Source organism: Stigmatopora argus, chromosome 24 (assembly GCF_051989625.1).
Source record: "Stigmatopora argus isolate UIUO_Sarg chromosome 24, RoL_Sarg_1.0, whole genome shotgun sequence".
NCBI lineage: Eukaryota > Metazoa > Chordata > Actinopteri > Syngnathiformes > Syngnathidae > Stigmatopora > Stigmatopora argus.
Genome location: NC_135410.1, coordinates 4,052,963 through 4,075,051, shown reverse-complemented (window position 1 = coordinate 4,075,051; position 22,089 = coordinate 4,052,963). Strand labels below are relative to the sequence as shown.

The window sequence follows — 22,089 nt, the reverse complement described above, 5'->3', positions numbered from 1 at the left end:
CTACTCTAGCAAGCCAATAATAGAGGGTGAAAGCAATGACATGTCCCAGCCAGCAAAATGCCCACGCCTATGAAAAATCATTGTGGGGTTGCCAATTCGAAATCTGATTGGTTAAAAGCAACAGTCTTGTTTAATGCAGCAGACCCCGCAGAACTGATTTTGAAGGCTTTGAGGCAGATCTGATCTGGCAACAAATAATGGCTGAAATGTGATTGGTTAAATGCTTCAATATGAAAACACATCTGGAAGCAGTGCAACCAGAGGGGAAAGCAATGAAAGGAAGCTAACAGACCATTTGGAATAATAAGTATTGATGGACAAAATATAATATGATTCAGATATTTCTTAGGCCAGCAGAGAAGGCCTTGAAGGCCCTGACGGCCCGCCACTGATATATATATATATATATATATATATATATATATATATATATATATATGTGTATATATATATATGTGTATATATGTGTATATATATATATATATATATATATATATATACATATATATATATATATATATATATACACACGTATATATATATATATATATATATATATATATATATACACGTATATATATATACACATATATATATATATATATATATATATATATATATATATATATATATATATATATATATATATATATATATATATATATATATACATATATATATATACATATACATATATATATATACACACACACACACGCACACACATACGCACACGCACACGCACACGCATTCATACGGTGGGTCTTAACACTGCCATTTTTGGTCAAAGAGCCTGACAGCTGATGGGAGGAAGGATCCCCGACGACCCCCAGGAATTTAAAGGACTGGACCCTGTCTACATATACTCTTATGAGGAGTGGGGCCAGATCAGTGGTGTTTGCGTAAGTCCAGGGTTATTTCTTTAGTTTTCGTGGTGTTCAGTGTGAGATTGTTCACCGAGCACCACAGAGACAGTTTGTTGACCTCATCTCTGTAGGCCGACTCATCCTCTCCTGAGATGAGTCAGACCACAGTGGTGTCATTGGCAAATTTGATGATGCCGTTAGATTGGTGGGTTGGTGTACAGTCGTATGTGTACAGTGAGTACAGAAGAGGACTCAGTACACAGCCTTGAGGGGAGCCAGTGCTCCGTGTAATGGAGGGAGAGAGGTAGGGACCAAGTCTATCAGTTTGTTGTCAGTTGGTTAAGGAGTTCTTTATCCAGCAGCAGATGGAAGAGGATAGTCCAATGTGGGAGAGTTTGTCAGAATGTCCGGTATTATAGTGTTGAAGGCTGAGCTATAGTCAATGAAAAGCATCCTCACATAATTCCCATGGTGCTCCAGGTGCGTCAGTGCTGTGTGTAGAGCAATGGCGATAGGATCCTCAGTGGACCTGTTTGCTCTCTAAGCAAACTGGTGATATTCAACTGAGGGAGGGATTGTATTCCTGATATGGCGGGCGACCAACTTATCAAAGCACTTCTTGGTCACAGGCGTGAGTGCATCAGGCCTATAGCCATTCAGGCTGTCAATGGTTGGGTTTTTGGGTACAGGGATAATGGTGGCAGATTTCAGGCAGAATGGAATGATGGATTGTTGCAGGGAACAATTGAAAATTTTTGTGAAAACTCCAGCCAGCTGGTCAGCACAGGCTCTGAGCACCTTCCCAGGTACTCCGTCGGGGCCAGCAGCCTTCCTGGTGTTCTCAGACCGCATTACCAGTCTCACTTCATGTTCCTGAAACTTCAGTGTACTGCTGCAGGGTGGTGGTGGGGGTGTTGAGACTGGGTCCGATTTGTCAGTCTCAAAGCTGGTAAAGAAATGGTTCAGTTCCTCAGCTAGTGAGGCATCTGCGTTAACAGACATATTATTGTCATTGTAATTGGTAATATGTCGTATTCCCTGCCACATCTTATTTGGGTTATTTCCTGTGAAGTGCTCCTCAATTTTCTTTGTATATGCTGCCTTGGCCTTTTAATGCCTCTCTTCAGCTCTGCTCTGGCAGCACTGTATTGTACCTAACTCTGTACCTACCATCGCTCTAACTGTAGAAAATGTTGGAGGGAGCATCATGTTTTGGGGCTGTTTTGCTAACTCAGTGCCTGAAAGGATTACTGGCATCATTTTAAAAATTTTAAATGTACCAAGAAATATTGCATAAAAACATAAGACCACTGGTGCAGGAGCTGAAGGACGAACCGGGATGGATTATGTAACAAGACAACAACCCCACACTTACAAGTAAATCTACAACAAAATGAATCAAATAGAAGAAATTACACCTGGAGTGGCCATGTCAGAGTCTGGACCTCAACCACATTGAGATGCTGTAGCATGACCACAAGAGTAGCATACACACCAGACAAACAAAACATTTCTGAACTGATTCAAATCTGTGTAGAAGGATCCAAAATTCCGTCTGGCTGTTGTGCAGGACTGATTTGCAACTATAGGAAATATTTGGTTGAAGTTATTTCTGCAAAAAAAGCACCAGGAATTTAAAGGACTGGACCTTGTCTACACATACTCTTTTTATAAGTGGGGCCAGTTCTGTGCTGTTTGCGAAAGTCCAGGATTATTTCTTTAGTTTTCGTGGTGTTCAGTGTGAGATTGTTCACTGAGCACCATGAAGACAGTTTGTTGACCTCATCTCTGTAGGCCGACTCATCTCCTCCTGAGATGAGTCCGATTACAATGGTGTCATCAGCAAATTTGGTGATGGAGTTAGACTGATGGGTTGGTGTACAGTCGTATGTATACAGGGAGTAAAGAAGAGGACTCAGTACACAGCCTTGAGGGGAGCCAGTGCTCAGTGTAATGGAGGAAGGTGTAATGGAGGAAGAGAGGTGGGGACCAAGTCTAACAGTTTGTGGTCGGTTGCAGGTATATTTCTGGGTATCTCGAACTCCAAAGAGTTATCAATTAAACAACTACTACTTTGTCTTCATTTGTTCTCATGGCTGCAAGAAATGATTCCACAGTGCAAAGAAATTGATGGGGAAATATCTTTTATTTTTATTCATCTGGACTCCAAGGTTTGGAGGAATATATCCCCTCCCCGTTGACATCCAGCCAAGCACCAATTCCCCTCAGTCACTCCTCAAACACGGCTGGGATCATTCCGTCGGGAGTCGGGCCCACATTTAGGAGGTAGTTACCTCCTAGTGCTACAGACTGAACTAGATCCTAAAAAAAGAAGAGTACATTTGAAAAAAGAGAAGACTTGTTTTTTTAGCCTGAATTCAATGACCACTATCAACGTTTTTAGCTGGGCTCTTCGTCTTTTGAACGAAAATACTTTTTCATATTTTAGTCATTTCAAAATGTGCTAGTCTTCGTTTCGTTTACTGAAAATGTAAGCAGCTGCAAAAATTTAAATGATTTTTCTCTTAAAATACATAAAAGGTTTCAATGTTGATTAAACATTGACAAATGTATGTCTTACAAAGTTCAAATATGGTGCTGCTGCTTAATAAAAATATTCCTGAATACTCTTCCCGTCACATATAGTGCAGTTATGAGCACAAACACGTTGAAATACTAGCTTGAAGTAGGCACTCAAAAATGAAATATACGTCTTCAAATTATAACTGACTATTTACTGAAATAATCTTAACATCTATTATATCTTAAAATGACTTCTTACAATTTACCTCTGAGCAAGTATCGGCGTCGCAAATATTCAGGTGAAAATTTCAAAATGTGTTGTCTGTGGTCTCCAAAAAGGTCAACGCATTCCACTCTTCTTTAAAATGCGATTTTCTTCGGGCCGTTCCCAAAAACCGAGCCTAGCTCCAAATGTACTGCCCCCCGCTGGACATATTTCTAAATACAAGTACGTACTACAATGTGCTGCCAATGTTTTATATTTTTTATTTTATCCTTGCGTTTAAAGTAGTAGCCATTTGGACACGCAATGCAATTTATCAAAGCTGGGGATTGATGTATATTTACTCCCAAATGACCCATTATTAAACTTGCCTCCAGAGGATAAATAAAGATCAATATTCTTATATATGTACACATACACACTCTTTTGCTTGGAGCTACGTGCCTGACACTAAGAAAAAACAACACTAGAAGACGTATGTGAAATTCTAAGTGCCTTGTACAGACTAGAGGGCTTAGAGAACAATACCTGAAAATGCCAAGGAACACACTTTTCCTTCTAGTGATGTGTGCCAATAAGAACAATATTTTAATTTTAAATAATTTCCCATTATTTTAAGAAATATATTCAAAATGATTTGCTGAGAACCTTAATTCAAAGATTAATCTCATCGTTTTCTATGCTGGTGTAAGTTTTCTGGAGTATGATTTCTGGATTTACAATTTCATTACTGTAGTACTTACTGTTACTACTACTTTCTTTTCTCTATTTCTTCTGTCACGTACTGTTCTGCGTGTGTTTGGCCGTGAATAAATGCCCTTGTTATTCCTAAATGAATGTTATCTGTAACGGGCCGTATATGGCCCGCGGGCCGAGGTTGAAAAACATGTGTACACACGATCCGGGGGTGTGACGAGCGCGCAAATCCCGTTTCGGCGAAACGTCCGTTCGGCGAACTGTCCGTCGGCCAAACGTCTTTCGACAAATTGTCCGGTCACGCTTTGTTGGCAATAACAGAGGCCAAACGTTTTCTGTAACTCTTCACAAGCTTTTCACACACTTGCTGGTATTTTGGCCCATTCCGCCATGCAGATCTCTAGAGCAGTGATGTTTTGGGGCTGTCGTTGGGCAACACAGACTTTCAACTGCCTCCACAGATTTTCTATGGGGTTGAGATCTGGAAATGCTTCTAACGAAGCCACTCCTTTGTTGCCATGGCTGTGTGTTTGGGATCATTGTCATGCTGAAAGACCCAGCCACGTTTTCACTCAAAATCTCTCGATACATGTCAGATCAGTCGTCCTGGTCCCTTTGCAGAAAAACAGCCCCAAAGCATGATATTTCCACCCCCATGCTTCACAGTGGGTATGGTGTTCTTTGGATGCAATTCAGTATTCTTTCTCCTCCAAACATGAGAACCTGTTCCTACCAAAAAGTTCTATTTTGGTTTCATCTGACCATAACATATTCTCCCAGTCCTCTTCTGGATCATCCAAATGCTCTCTAGCGAACCACAGATGGGCCTGGCTTCAGCAGGGGGACACGTATGGCAGTACAGATTTTGAGTCCCTGGCAGCACATTGTGTTACTGATAGTAGCCTTTGTTACTGTGGTCCCGGCTCTCTGTAGGTCATTCACTAGGTCCCCGTGTGGTTCTGGAATTTTTGCTCACCGTTCTTGTTATCATTTTGACGCCACGGGGTGTGATCTTGCATGGAGCCTCAGATTGAGGGAGATTATCAGTGGTCTTGTATGTCTTCCATTTTCTAATAATTGCTCCCACAGTTGATTTCTTTACACCAAGCATTTTACCTATTGCAGATTGTCTTCCCAGCCTGGTGCAGGTCTACAATTTTGTCTCTGGTGTCCTTCGACAGCTCTTTGGTCTTGGCCATAGTGGAGTTTGGAGTGTGAGAGACTGAGGTTGTGGACAGGTGCCTTTTATACCGAAAATGAGTTAAAACTCAGAAGTTAGACTTCTCATCTTGATTGTTTGTAGGTGACCAAATACTCATTTTCCACTCTAATTTGGAAATAAATTCTTTAAAAATCAAACAATGTTATTTTCAGTTTTTTTTCTCCACATTCCGTCTCATGGTTGAGGTTTACCCATTTTGACAAACAGGCCTCTCTAATCTTTTCAAGTAGGAGAACTTGCACAATTGGTGGTTGACTAAATACTTATTTGCCCCACTGTACATACAGTGAAAATGGTTTTGATTTATCTGCATTTGTATTCTTTAAAAACCTGCTGTTGAGCTTGAGTTTTCAGTTTGAATATGAAAATGTCCTTGATTTGTGTGGGACATTTTTTTGTTTCATATTTTATTTTTTAATGTTACTTTTCTCTTCATTTGACAGAAATGGCTTTAGCTGCTCTGGCTAGAGTTCTGAGGGAAGACTGGAAGCAAAGTGTGGACCTGGCAACAACCATAATTTGCATCTTTTTTTGCTTCTCAAGGTACTTTGTCAGATAACTAATCACCTTATAAGCTAACTGGTATGACATATTCGGCCCCCTTGAACTTTTCAACCTTTCGCCACATTTCAGACTTTAAACATAAAGATAGAAATTTTTGTCAAGAGACATCAAGTGCGACACAATTGTGAAGTTGAATGAAATTTCTTGATTGTTTTTTCAACTCGGCATGATGTATCTGTCAAACCTAGTGATCCCTGCGTTCATCACGAAAGTTCAAGATGACTACAGTCATACCTCGTCATACGACCGCTCGTCATACAATATGCTCGTCTTACGACGGAAATTTCGATCGAATAATTCGCCCGAGATACGATCAAAATTTTGTGATGCGACCAAGCCAGGTGGCAATGGCACTGTCTTTTTTGCATCTCTTTCGTGTATAACAATATCTACGAGCACCGACTGATTTATTCTGACGAGTTCTGACCAGGAAACGCACAACGCGCATGCGCGGGAAAAAAGAGGGCTTTCTGGGTAATGAAATATACTCGTGCACACAACGCCGATAGGCAATGGCACTCTTTCTCAGAATAAAACTTCATTACCCACAATCGATACGTGGGTAAGCTCAGCTGTTGCATTTCCTGTTATTATTATCTAATACAAGGAGTATTATATTACTTCTCGTTCGCTGCTCATAAGAACATCAGGGGCACTGGCTCGCAACTCCCCGCAACAGCATCCCTGGTCGCAACTCTCTCATAGGCGCCGTTCAAAGCGGTTGCGACCAGAAAAGGGAGCCGCGAGCCAGCACCCCCGATGCTCCCTTGAGCAGCAGAGCGATCGCTGATAAAACATTGCTTCTCGTTGGCAAGTGGTCGTGCGTTATCCGATTGTGAGGACATTTGTGTGCATCATTTTTTGGAATATTTTGAAGGGAATAGTACAACAGAAAACAGCCCATCGATAGCGAACGTGAGGGTGGAGGCGTGGCAAACAACAAACCCGGCCAGAACGGAGGTAAAAAAAAATATTAAAACAAAATTAGAATTCAGTTTTGTGTAAAGTTACATTAAATGTATGTTTGTGTGTGTCTGTATATATTAATCCAAGTTAATTTAAATTTGTTTGTTCCGTTTACAAGTGCGTTGTCGTGGAAAAAAAACCACAGAAACACCCCCCCCCCCCCCCCCCCCCCCGCCCCTTCTGTGCGTCTCTCTCTCCCCTCTGCGAAATCCGCCCAATTTTAGTTAGATTAAACACATTTTATTACTATTAAACCACTAGTTATGTGTTACTTTGTTAGTAGATGGGGAATTAGAAGAAATAAAACTTTTTCCAATCCAATATCCTGTTTTTGGTGTTTTTTCAGAGGGTTGGAACGAATTAATTTGTTTTCAATTCATTTCAATGGGAAACGTCCGCTCGAGTTACGAAAAGCTCGTAATACGATCTCAGTCTTGGAACGGATTACGATTGTTTGTTGAGGTACCACTGTACTTGACTAAGAGGACTGCTGGTTTTAGTTTTATTCAGTCAGCAAAATTGAGAAATACGCTTTCATTGCAAATGGGCTTTGATTTCTAGTTTCCGACCGTCAGGGAAATTTGCACTAGTCTCACTCAGGACAGTTGGCAGAGGCAAAATCCTAGGTAAGATACGAAAATATAAGTCACTTTTAAGCAGAATATATTAAAGTATGTCCCAGTCTAGTTCAGGTTAAGAATGATGGCACTGTGGCAAAGTACACTGTGTAAAACAATGACTTCCACATTGTCCGTGGTGAATTTTAGGTTGTAATAAAAAAAAAAACATACGAGTGTCCCAACATATGAGAAATTTGAGGTACGAGGAAATTTTTGTCTTGACATACGAGACTATTTTGAAATATGAGCATACGAGATGGTTCCCGATGCGGCCGTCTGGGTGGCCGAGTATGCGAGAGGCTGCTTATGAGAACAGCATCGCTCGGTCTTTCTCGCCGCATCTCTTTCGCGTAAAGATATCTACGAGCCATACAGGTTGCATTTTTTTACTGGAAATAATGTTACCGGGTCGATTAAATGCGAAAAACCCACCTGAGTCTACATGGACTTGAAACCAAAGCAAGCATCTGAAAACACACCAGCGGAACCCTTCAAATTGAGCCAAGGCTGGTTCGATAATTTTAGAAAACGAACTGAGGCATGGAGAAGCAGCTAGTTCCGACTTGAAAGCCACGGTGGAAAACATTAACATCTTTGTCTCGTTTATCACACAAGAAGGTTTAAATTTAGTGTAACGTAAGATTAAAATTTATTTTTAAGTGTCTATGTATAGTAATCTAAGTTCATTTAAGTAAAATTTATGTTACGAGTGCGTTGACGTCCGTCAAGTCTCTCTGCTGTCCTTTCTGTCTCTTGTCCGCGCACTCCGCGGTAAGCCTCTACTGATTATTGTCACATTTTGTATTGAAGATCATAACCACTAGATAGGTATTTGTTACTTTGTGAGTAGGTGGTGAATTAGAACAAAAAAAAAGCTTTTCCATTGTAATATCCTGTTTTTGGTGTTTTTTCAGAGGGTGGGACTGGATTAATTTGTATTTAGTTGTTTGCAATGGGAAAAATTGATTTGAGATACGAGTAAATTGACATACGACGAGCTCGGTCCAGGACTGCATTAAGCTCCAATCTCAAGGTATTACTGTATTGAGGTCGTAGGCGAAATGTAACCTGCCAAAACCGTCATTATATTTCTGTAGGTTTAACTATTATTATTTATATATTAGTCATGAAATGTTGTCAAAATGTAGTGTTTGTGATTTGTAAGCCAGTATAATTTTATTGTTCAGATGTCTGCATTGTTGCACTTCGACAAGACAAAACTAGACTACCTCATTCACAAAACAGCGGGATACATATAGCAGGTGGCCAGCACCATTGAAACACAAAGGGGACAGAACTCATCCCCAACACAGATTCCTAAAAGTACATTCATTCCTATACAAATAGATGGAGAAAGAATGGCTTGATCAGGGCCATTCCCCCCTACCCTGCTTAGTGAATTGGACTCTCCTAATTCCCTTAGGAACAAATAAAATACCTGGTGCACACAATCAAGAGGCGTTAAGGAAATAGCAGTATATTGAGTTATGTTAACTAAACCCCCCCCAAAAATGCTCAATAACTTTGTCGTGTGTCTTCATTTTTAAGTAAGTAATCCTGGAGATGTAGCAATGGTCACTGTAGGATTGTTTGGTAGGCAATCAAAGCCAACAAGGCCTTAATCTTGTGCGGTCCTGCACTGACCGTCACAGTGTTACAAGTGTTCTTAAGTGTTTATATACATGGGGCACGATGGGGTCAGTTGTTGGGATGGGTAGACATGGTGGGGGTAGGTTATAGGGTACCCGGACGTTTCGTCGATGGACACTTGGTCGACGAACGCTTCGTCCCCGGACATTTGGTCGAATGGACGTTTGGTCGCCAGACAGTTGGTCGAACAGACATTTCGTCGCCAGACATTTCGTCGACGGACAATTCGTCGCTGGATTCGCTCGCTCTCAAGTGATGAGCGGCATGTTAATTAAGCTACTGTACTGCTGCTGTGCGTAAATGTGCAAGTTGCTATTTTTAAAACAGTAGAGAATCTCACATTTCAGTGGGAACTGTGTTGTTGTTCTCCAAGTTACACTCCAACAAAGGTCTAGACTAGCGCGTCATCTATCGGGGAAACGAGGGTATTGCAGGGCAAAGAGAAATGAATGAGGTCATTGATTTTTACTATAATTTGGACGTCGGCGGGCCGTATTAAGAAGCCTAACGGGCCGTATGTGGCCAGCGGGCCGTAGTTTGAAAAACATGTACACACAACGCCAGTAATATGGAACTTATTGATAATTTTGATATTAGATATTTAGATATTAATGCTCTGACATTGTCAATGCAATCAATGACAAACTCATGATTATAATTTTGAGAGCGAGAGATTACCTGGTTGATCGCTTTCAACAGTAAACTCTCTCTCTCTCATGATTATAATTTTGAGAGTGAGCGAATCCGGGAGCGAGCGAATCCGGCGACGAATAACATGTACACACACGCCAATAATACACAACTTATTGATAATTTTGATATTAGATATTTAGATAATGCTCTGACATTGTCAATGCAATCAATGACAAACTCTCTCTCATGATTATAATTTTGAGAGCAAGCGAATCTGGGAGCGAGCGAATCCCGCGACGAATAACATGTACACATGCCAATATTACGCAACTTATTGATAATTTTGATATTAGATATTTGGATATTAATGCTCTGACATGGTCAATGCAATCAATGACAAACTCTCTCTCTCATGATTATAATTTTGAGAGCGAGCGAATCCGGGAGTGAGCGAATCCGGCGACGAATATCATGTACACACATGCCAATAATATGCAACGTATTGATGATTTTGATATTAGATATTTAGATACTAATGCTCTGACATTGTCAATGCAATCAATGACAAAGTCTCTCTCTCTCTCATGATTATAATTTTGAGAGCGAGCGAATCCGGCGACGAATTGTCCGTCGACGAAATGTCTGTTCAAAGAACTGTCCGGCGACCAAACGTCCGTTCGACCAAACGTCCGGGGACGAAGTGTCCGTCGACCAAGTGTCCGTCGACGAAATGTCCGGTGTTATAGGCAATGTTCCCTCTAATTTTTCATGTCTGGGCATACAGACAACCTCCCTCAGCACACAGAGGACCAGTGTGAGCACAGGGCATACACCAGTATCACACCTGCCATAAGCAAGTGCATGTCTACTACCAATAAATGATTTTGTCATAATAAAACTTAATGATTAATACCCATGAATAAAACATCTCAAATGTCACTAAACAGTGGTTCTTAACCTGGTTGGAGCTACCAAACCCCACCAGTTTCATATGTGCATTCGCCGAACCCTACTTTAGTGTAAAATAAAATGTGTTTTTTTCTTCTCCAAATTCAAGATATATAAATTCCTCACAGCACTGATTGGCCAAGCAATGTCACGTGATCATCTGCAGCCAGTGATGGTCAAGCGGGGCATATGATCGTGTGTAGACATGATGAGTCTTGACCTCTGCGGCAGAGGCTCCACCGAACCCCTAGGGTTTGATCGAACCCAGGTTATGAACCACTGCACGAGAATATGCACAAGTCTGAATTAAATTTTACCTCATTTTTCACGTCTATTCTTCTCAGTTCTCATTCTCGTTCAAATTACTTTTCTGCTGAATGTGTCACTTGACATAGTCAAGCTTCCATTTATAAAACTGGCTTACAACTTTAGCTTGACTGCATGTTTTGATGTTTTGCGAGGAGACCTTTCTCACCCAATTTCACCGCTTTTTGTTTTATTTGCATATACTCCGACAGTCATTCCATCTTAAAAGAACCACATTTCATTTTTACTTTGGCTCGTTTTGCCATGATAAAGGCTTGGCAGCAGCTCCACCGAACCGTTAGCTATATGCTAACCTGCAACATTTTACTCATGCCGCGGAAGTAAACACGCGACGTGAACTGCATCATATCGTTGGCTGGACACATTGTTAGTCATAGTTTACCGTTTCTTGTCGTTTTTCAGTGAAAGGCTGCCCCTCTTGAGTTGGGTTGCAATTTTTTTTTTTTTACAATTCAGTTTGTATTTTATTTTGTACTGCATACGTTTGATGTGCGCGGAGAACACGAGTAGTGCGCAATTGAGGGAACGTTGGTTATAGGGTTGGTAAACAACTTGGAACATCTGATACTGTGCTTTGCTTGGTGCTATGTGCTTAGTCATGTCATGTCACCATTTTTAAATGAGATGTTGTTAATTGGTCATTGACCAAGTTAAATGATGGTCTTAAATATCTTTTAGTTTTTCACAGTTTCATGGACTAGTCACACATTTCAAGATTGGGGCCCTCTGTATGAACATCATTGAACATGAGCTCAAGAGGTACGACCTTTGGCAAGATGAGCTACAAAGGAAGAGGAAGGCCTATATCCTTTTCATTTGAAACCATTTAATCTTATAAATGCTTTAGTATATTACTGTTCTTGACTGATCTCACATGAAGAATTCTCAGAGAACCAAAATCTGAAGAAGGAACATGAGAAGTCCCTTAAAAAGTATCAAAGCCTTCTGACTAAACAGGAGCAGCTTCTCAGAGGTAATTGTAATTCCCTTATTTTCAGCCAACCAAATGAGCTAATTTCTGGGTTAGGGTTAGAGTATGGATAGCATTTGGACAAACACTAATCTCACATGAAATTTAGGAAACGATGTTGGGATATGATATATATATATATATATATATATATATATATATATATATATATATATATATATATATATATATATATATATATATATATATATATATATATATATATATATATATATATATATATATATATATATATATATATATATATATATATATATATATATATATATATATATATATATATATATATATATATATATATATATATATATATATATATATATATATATATATATATATATATATATATATATATATATATATATATATATATATATATATATATATATATATATATATATATATATATATATATATATATATATATATATATATATATATATATATATATATATATATATATATATATATATATATATATATATATATATATATATATATATATATATATATATATATATATATATATATATATATATATATATATATATATATATATATATATATATATATATATATATATATATATATATATATATATATATATATATATATATATATATATATATATATATATATATATATATATATATATATATATATATATATATATATATATATATATATATATATATATATATATATATATATATATATATATATATATATATATATATATATATATATATATATATATATATATATATATATATATATATATATATATATATATATATATATATATATATATATATATATATATATATATATATATATATATATATATATATATATATATATATATATATATATATATATATATATATATATATATATATATATATATATATATATATATATATATATATATATATATATATATATATATATATATATATATATATATATATATATATATATATATATATATATATATATATATATATATATATATATATATATATATATATATATATATATATATATATATATATATATATATATATATATATATATATATATATATATATATATATATATATATATATATATATATATATATATATATATATATATATATATATATATATATATATATATATATATATATATATATATATATATATATATATATATATATATATATATATATATATATATATATATATATATATATATATATATATATATATATATATATATATATATATATATATATATATATATATATATATATATATATATATATATATATATATATATATATATATATATATATATATATATATATATATATATATATATATATATATATATATATATATATATATATATATATATATATATATATATATATATATATATATATATATATATATATATATATATATATATATATATATATATATATATATATATATATATATATATATATATATATATATATATATATATATATATATATATATATATATATATATATATATATATATATATATATATATATATATATATATATATATATATATATATATATATATATATATATATATATATATATATATATATATATATATATATATATATATATATATATATATATATATCACCAAATTAGTGTGGTCGCCATCATACTAACTGTATTGAAGAACTGGGTGTATTAAGAACTCTATATCCCAGCAGTCACTGCGCAGTACTTTATCTATGGGAAAATAGTAGAGTCGGGGGCTGGTTTCCGTAGTTGTCCTATCGACTGATTTATTTTATTTTATTGTGATAACAATTTTAGTATTGGTCCATATATAAAGCGCACTGGATTAGACGGCGCCCTGTCTATTTTGGAGAAAATGTTTGACTTTTATGCGTGCCTTATAGTCGTGAAAATACGGTATATATAATATATATATATATATATATATATATATATATATATATATATATATATATATATATATATATACGCACCGTATTTTCACGACTATAAGGCGCACATAAAAGTCTTAAATGTTCTCCAAAAGGCGCCAAAAGACAGGGCGCCTAATAATACAGTGCGCTTTATATATGGACCAATACTAAAATTGTTATCACGATAAAATAAAATGAATCAGTTGATAGGGTTCACCGACTCTACTATTTTCCCGTAGACAAAGTACTGTGCAGTGACTGCTGGGATATGTAGTACAGACGCTCCCCTACTTACGAACGAGTTAGGTTCCGAGCGATTGTTCATAAGTTGAATTTGTTCGTAAGTTGCTCAGTGCTATATTTTGTATTATAATTTATGTTTAAGGCCTATATAAGTATATTGAAGCCTATATAAGTATATTGAAGGTTTATATAAGTGCATTTGTATGTTTAAGGCTTGTATAAGTAACACGCATTGGTTTGTACTGAAAAAAACATTTAATAAAATGGAGAGAATACATACAGTACTGTATACATACATTAGAGAGAGAGAGAAACTTACTAGAAACTGGCCGAAAGAAGCTATCTAATGACGATTGCAGTTTTCTTTTTTTCATCATAAATGATGCGGTAGGTAGCACTGTATGGCATCATTCAATTGATTTGCAAACTGTGCAACGTATGATATTTGGGTCCTGCTGCTCGATCTTTATGTTTATAAATGGTACTGACTGTCGAACGATTCAAGTTGTATTCCCGTGCAACGCGCATCAAGCTTCGTTATTATTGCCACTCATTTCAAATGAAATGGCTTGCCTCTTCCTTGCACCTCCCTCAATAGAAGCCTTTCGCTTTTCACCAACCATATTCAATAATGGATGCACGAGATATTTAATGATACAAATGAAAAAGGTTCTTTGCGCACTGGAGATACGTTCACGCACTTCCGCATTGCAACGAATTGGACAGAAGAAGGTAGATGCTGGGTGAGCTGAGCTCTCACAGCGCCAGGCGTCGGTATTAGCGGCGGAAAGAAGGACTACTCGGAAAAAAATACAAAATCGAACTTACGAACATTTTTCGACATAAACGCAATTTGCAGACATGTTCGTATGTACCGTTGTTCGTAACTCGAATGTTCGTAAGTAGGGGAGCGTCTGTAGTAATTTTGTCAATACACCCAATGGATTGTGGCCTGTATACATCGACATCAATACAGCTTGACAAAGCATGGAAGCACCGTTTGAAAAGTTACGCTAGCTACTATTTACGAATGGATTGTGGCTTGTATACATCGACATCAATACAGGTTGACAAATCATGGAAAGCACCGTTGGAAAAGTTACGCTAGCCACCAGCTAGCTACTATTTACGAATGGATTGTGGCCTGTATACATCGACATCAATACAGCTTGACAAAGCATGGAAAGCACCGTTGGAAAAGTTACGCTAGCTACCAACCAGCTACTATTGGCGAATGGATTGTGGCCGCCTGGACGAACGTATAAAACTCAGCGTTTTCGATGACTCGTTTGGACAATTGTTCAATTCAGACACAGAAAATGAGGACTTTGATGGATTTGTGTGTGATGATGACGTGAGTAAGTTGTAAAATGGCTAAATAAAGTACAACCGAACTCAGTTTTCCTTCCGTTGCCTTTTTAAAAACATGTTTTTAGCGTGTGGGTGCAGCGTGCAAGGACTATATATTCCAGCAGTCACTGCGCACCGGAAACCGGAAAAAGAGTCTGGGGCTGCTTCCGGTAGCCAGCGCTATTGCGGTTAGATATTCATATATAATATATAACATATATGCGTCTAAAAAAACCGGTGCGTCCTTTGTGTGTTTAAAATAATGAAATGGCACTCGTTACTGACACTGCGGCTAAAAATAAGATGCGCCATATAGTCGTGAAAATACGGTATATATATATATATATATATATATATATATATATATATATATATGTATGTATGTATGTATGTATATATATATATATGTATATATATGTATAAACAAATCACATTGTTTTATTTTCAATTTATTTCCAAATTCGAGTGGAAAATAAGTATTTTATTTGGTCACTTACAAGCAAGATATCTGGCTGTCAAAGAGGTCTAACTTCGGATGAAGTCTAGCAAGGTCTCCACTCGTTAGCTGTATTAATAGCATCTGTTTTAACTCATTTTCGGTATAAAAGACACCTGTCCACAACCTCAGTCTCTCACACTCCAAACTCCACTATGGCCAAGACCAAAGAGCTGTCAAAGGACACCAGAGACAAAATTGTAGAACTACATCAGGCTAGGAAGACTGAATCTGCAATAGGTAAAACGCTTGGTGTAAAGAAATCAACTGCGGGAGTAATTATTAGAAAATGGAAGACATACAAGACCACTGATAATCTCCCTGGATCAAATAAAAAAATAAAATCAAAAACCTTTATTGTCATCATACACAGCTGCGTATAACGAAATTGGTGGTGCTACTCCACAAAGTGAGTTTTCCCAGTAAAAACAAATAAGTAATATAAAAATATAAAAAGTCACGTCCTGGCAAGGTAAATTCTAAAATATTGCACAATCTAAGATATTGCACATTGTTATTGCACACCCCCAAGTTATTGCAGAGAAGGGATTGTGTGTCGTGCTAATGCAAGTTCAGAGTCCTGATGGCTGTGGGGAAAAAAACTGTCCCTATGTCTATTTGTCCGTGCTTTGTGAGACCTGTAGCGTCTGCCAGAGGGCAGCAGCTGGAAAAGGGTTGTGACCATGGTGGTATGGGTCCCTAACAATGTTCCCGGCTCTGCTGAGGTAGCGAGGGCTGGCAATGTCATCCAGTGGAGGCAGAGAGCAGCCGATGATCTTCTGGGCGGTAATGATCACTCTCAGCAGTGGCTCTATAGAAGGTTACCAGATGCTTAGTGTTCAAGCTGTTCCCACTGAGTACCCTCAGGAAATGGAGTCGTTTCTGGGCCTTCTTCACCACTGCCGTGGTGTTGGTAGACCAGGAGAGCTTATCCGTGACCTGGACCCTCAGGAATTTAAAGGACTGGACCCTGTCCACACATACTCTATTTATGAGGAGTGGGGCCAGATCTATGCTGTTTGCGAAAGTCCAGGATTATTTCTTTAGTTTTCGTGGTGTTTAGTGCGAGATTGTTCACCAAACACCACGAACACAGTTTGTTGACCTCATCTCTGTAGGCAGACTCATCCCTCACTGAGATGAGTCCGACCAGAGTGGTGTCATCGGCAAATTTGTTGATGGACTTACAGTGGTGGGTCGGTGTGCAGTCGTATGTGTACAGGGAGTATAGAAGAGGACTCAGTCAGTACACAGCCTTGAGGGGAGCCAGTGCTCAGTGTAATGGAGGAAGAGAGGTGGGGACTGCTTCTAACAGTTTGTGGACAGTTGGTTAAGAAGTTCTTAATCCAGCAGCAGATGGAAGAGGATAGTCCAAGGTTGGAGAGTTTGTCAGGCAGAATGTCCGGCATTATAGTGTTGAAGGCTGAGATATAGTCAATGAAAAGCATCCTCACATGGTGCTCCAGGTGGCTCAGTGCTGTGTGTAGAGCTATGGCGATGGCGTCCTCGGTGGACCTGTTTGCTCTATAAGCAAACTGGTGAGGGTCAACTGAGGGAGCGATTGTATCCCTGATGTGGTGGGCGACCAACTTTTCAAAGCACTTCATGATCACAGGTGTTAGTGCAACAGGTCTGTAATCATTCAGGCTGTTAATGGTTGGCTTTTGAGGGACAGGGATAATGGTGGCAGATTTCAGGCAGGATCGGATGATGGATTGTTGCTGGGAACAATTGAAAATCTTTGTGAAGATAGAGATATGTTTATTAACAGTGACAGTGTCCCTACAGTTTTTGATGTAGGAAAGTACAGTGTCCGTGTAGTCCTAGAGGTTGTGGTGTTCAAAAAGTTCCGAAATGGTGCGGGAAAAACAGTCCTGCAGCTGAGAAAAGGTGTCCTCAGGCCATGTTTTTATTATCTTTGTTCGTGGCCTTGTTAGCCTCTGGAGTGGGGTGTATGATGGGGTGAGGGACAGGCAGAGATGGTGAGGGAGTGGTGTGGCTCTATAAGCATGTTTGATGTTAGAATAAACATGGTCTAGAGTTTTATCTCCTCTGGTGTGACACTTCACGTACTGGATAAACCTAGGCAGAACAGTCTTTAAACAGGCTTTGTTGAAATCACCGGCGACAATAAGGACTCCATCAGGGTGGTCAAGCTGCTGTTTGTTTACAGTCGCTAGCAGGAGGCTAGGTGCCGTGCTAACGTTAGCATCCGGTGGGATGTAAACAGCCATTACAATGACTACAGTTAGCTCCCTTGGTAGATAGTAGGGCCAGCACAGAACTGCCAAGAGCTCTAAATCAGGAGAACAGTGAGTGTTAATGATCCTACCTTTGCAGCACCAGTCGTTGTGTATGTACACAAAAAGGCCGCCCCCCTCTTTCCGGAGTCTGTGGTTCGGTCTTGCCGGTGTAGCATCGGGGATTTGCGTGTGTAGCAAGTTTCCGTGATGAGAATAATGTTGCAATTCCTGACAAAGCTTTTGGTAGTACAGACGCTCCCCTACTTACAAACATTCAAGTTACAAACAACGGTACATACGAACATGTCTGCAAATTGCGTTTATGTCGAAATTTTTTCGTAAGTTCAATTTTGTATTGCGCGCCTTTTTCCGAGTAGTGCTTCTTTCCGCCGCTAATACCGACGCCTGGCGCTGTGAGAGCTCAGTTCACCCAGCATCTACCTTCCTCTGCCCAGTTTGTTGCAGTGCCGAAGTGCGTGAACGTATCTCCAGTGCGCAAAGAACCTTTTTCATTTTTATCATTAAATATCTCGTGCATCCATTATTCAATACGGTTGGTGAAAAGTGAAAGGCTTCTATTGAGGGAGGTGCAAGGAAGAGGCAAGCCATTTCATTTGAAATGAGTGGCAATAATAACGAAGCTTGATGCGCGTGAGAAAGTGGTGAGCGTTGCACGTGAATACAACTTGAATTGTTCGACCGTCAGTACCATTTATAAACATAAAGATCGATCAGCAGGACCCAAATATTGAACGTTGCACAAAGTTTGCAAATCAATAGAATGATGCCATACAGTGCTGCCGCATCATTTATGATGAAAAAAAGAAAACTGCAATCGTCATTAGATAGCTTCTTTCGGCCAGTTTATAGCAAATCTCTCTCTCTCTAATGTATGTATACAGTACTGTATGTATTCTCTCCATGTTAGTAAATGTTTTTTTCAGTACAAACCAATGTGTGTTACTTATACAAGCCTTAAACATACAAATGCACTTATACAAACCTTCAATATACTTATATAGGACTTAAACATAAATTATAATACAAAATATAGCACTGAGCAATTTACGAACAAATTCAACTTATGAACAATCGCTCGGAACCTAACTCGTTCGTAAGTAGGGGAGCGTCTGTACTCTGAAGTTCCAAATCGTCCATTTTGTGGGTGATAGAGCTGGCGTTGGTCAAGAAGATACTCGGAAGTGGTGCTCTGTGCGTTTTTTTCTCTTAGCTTAACAGCTAAGCCCACCTGGCATCCCCGCTTTTGCTTTCTTTACCTTCGCTGCCTCCGTCGTACGCTGGGTGGGCTGACTATCCACGGAGACCCCCGTGGTCTCGATGTCCTCAGGGATATTGTAGGTTCGTTGGTAATCTGTTGTGATGGATATATCGCATCGCCTACCAAGAGTAATTAAATCATGGCGACTGTAGAAAATGTTTGCCTCACAGATGTCCGTAGATTACAATAAGACTGAGAAAACAAAACACCAAACTGGAGAGCAAAGAGCTTCTGCACCTGTACACGCCGCCATCTTGGATCTTGAACATTGCTTTGACACGCCTTTAAAATGATCAAATTGTACCAATTTTGTATGAAAGATGTCAGACAAATAAAAAAAAGAAAAAGATGAGACATTAAAATTACAAAAACACATGCAAAAGCATTTTCTATTGTTGAAGGCCAAAGGTTAGATAGGAGGGGTCTTATGAACACACGAACATAATAACTCAACAATTTAAAATTATGAATTCAATAAACTTAACTTTCTTGTGGCCGAAATTAAAAAAATTAAGATAAATAAATAAATTTGCTCTAAGGACACTTCAAAAAACACACCAAGACGATGAATAGTGGTCAAATGCCCACAAAAGCACCATGGAAATGTAGGCCAATGGGAGATCAGAGGGGTGTTGGGAGACAGCCAATGAGAGCCTAGCAAGCTCATAGACAAAGGGAGAGCAACGCATTGATGACAATTTCAAAATGAAATACAGGAACTTATATTTACGTTTCGGGAGATGTTTGATTATTATTATTATTTTTTGGGGGTGGGGTGATTTTGTGTTAAGTAACCTCAATATTTAAGTCGAGACATTTGTAAGTAGTGGTACCATTGTGTATATATAGTCCATCACAACTAATGTCTGAAAGGGATTCACAAGCCCACAATTGACAAATAATTCCGACATGCACTGATCTCAACACTTTCTGTGAAGTTGAAATGAACCATCATGGGGAAAAAAAAATTTGAGCACATGCCCAAACATTTTGAATTTCCCTTGAACTAACTGGATGTTGTGAATGAGCAGATTCACACAATCAATTTAGTTCCTTGAATGCATTTTAACTGTATTTGAATATAAATAAAAGTTTATAAAACATTTTATATTGATTTTGGGCCTTAGAATGCCTCAGAACCAGTTCAGTAGCCTGGTTTTTGTACTTTCAAACTCACCTGGCATTTACACTTTTAAATCACCAGCCTAATGTACATCTTCATTCGTTCCCTTGCTCGAATCAATTTCCATTCATGATCATCCTTGTTCCTTTAAGGAAATTTAATTAAAATGTTTTTGTGTTTTTCTGCAGTTTCTCTCTGCCTGCTTTTGAATCTTGCTGAAGATACACACACAGAACTAAAGATGAGGAACAAAAACATAGTTAACATGCTTGTGAAGATTCTGGACAGAAAGGATGAGGAGCTACTTTTGGTGGTTGTGTCTTTCCTCAAGAAACTTTCCATCTTCTTGGAGAACAAGAATGATATGGTGAGAGTTGGAATTAATGGTGAAAACTTTATAACTGATGTGCAGAAACCTCAAATCTCCAATCCCCTCACTTTTCAGAAATAGGGTTGAGGCACTAGCCTTGCAATCAAGAAAGAGAGCAACATATTTATTATATTTTCACACCTATAGGGCTCACTTTAAAGTCAAAAATGTTCCCCAAAGTTGATGGGGTGCCCAATCAGTCGGTGTGCCTTTTTATGCACTAAATTCAAGATTCTGTACATTTCGCTGTATGACGCTGATCACCTGACTGCCTGGGTGCATTTCTTGCTGATGCGCTATATTTATAAAGTGAAAAGGCTGACATGACTGACGACAGGATGTGGGTGTGAGGGGGGGGGTTGTAAATAAATGAGCACATGCCTATAAATAGTGCAGGTATGCGTTGTGCAAAACAATATCAATTTGAACCCCGAAAATGGCACCTGCAAAAAAACACGAGGCACACTTCAAACTGGCAGCAGAACATGGAAATCGAGCTGCAGCGAGACATCTCAACATGAACGAGTCCATGGTTCGCAAGTGGAGGAAGCTGGAAAATCACCTTAGACAAGTCAAAAAGACATGCTGAGTTTCCGCGGATGTAAAGCAAGAAGACGTTCTCAACCACTGGATCAAAGAAAAAAGAGCAACGGGGTAAAGTGTCTCTACAGTCACCATCCAACTAAGGGCAAAAAAGCTTGGCGATGAAATTATAATTAAACATTTTCATGGCTATCCATCTTGGTGCTTTCGCTTCATGAAACAGACCCACGGTGGCACAGCAGCTTTCA

The 22,089-nt window shown here is 37.8% G+C and overlaps 1 protein-coding gene across 3 annotated transcripts in view; it reads left to right on the top strand.

Moving 5' to 3' along the window:
* The window catches only part of kifap3a (kinesin-associated protein 3a), a 118,113-nt gene that overhangs the window by 34,197 nt on the left and 61,827 nt on the right, over positions 1 to 22,089 (top strand). For all 3 annotated transcript variants that reach the window (XM_077594754.1, XM_077594755.1, XM_077594756.1), the window contains 4 exons: positions 5,974 to 6,073; positions 11,917 to 12,043; positions 12,115 to 12,211; positions 21,117 to 21,295. In XM_077594754.1, the coding sequence (XP_077450880.1) occupies positions 5,974 to 6,073; positions 11,917 to 12,043; positions 12,115 to 12,211; positions 21,117 to 21,295 (503 nt within the window). The remainder of the gene's footprint in view (positions 1 to 5,973; positions 6,074 to 11,916; positions 12,044 to 12,114; positions 12,212 to 21,116; positions 21,296 to 22,089) is intronic.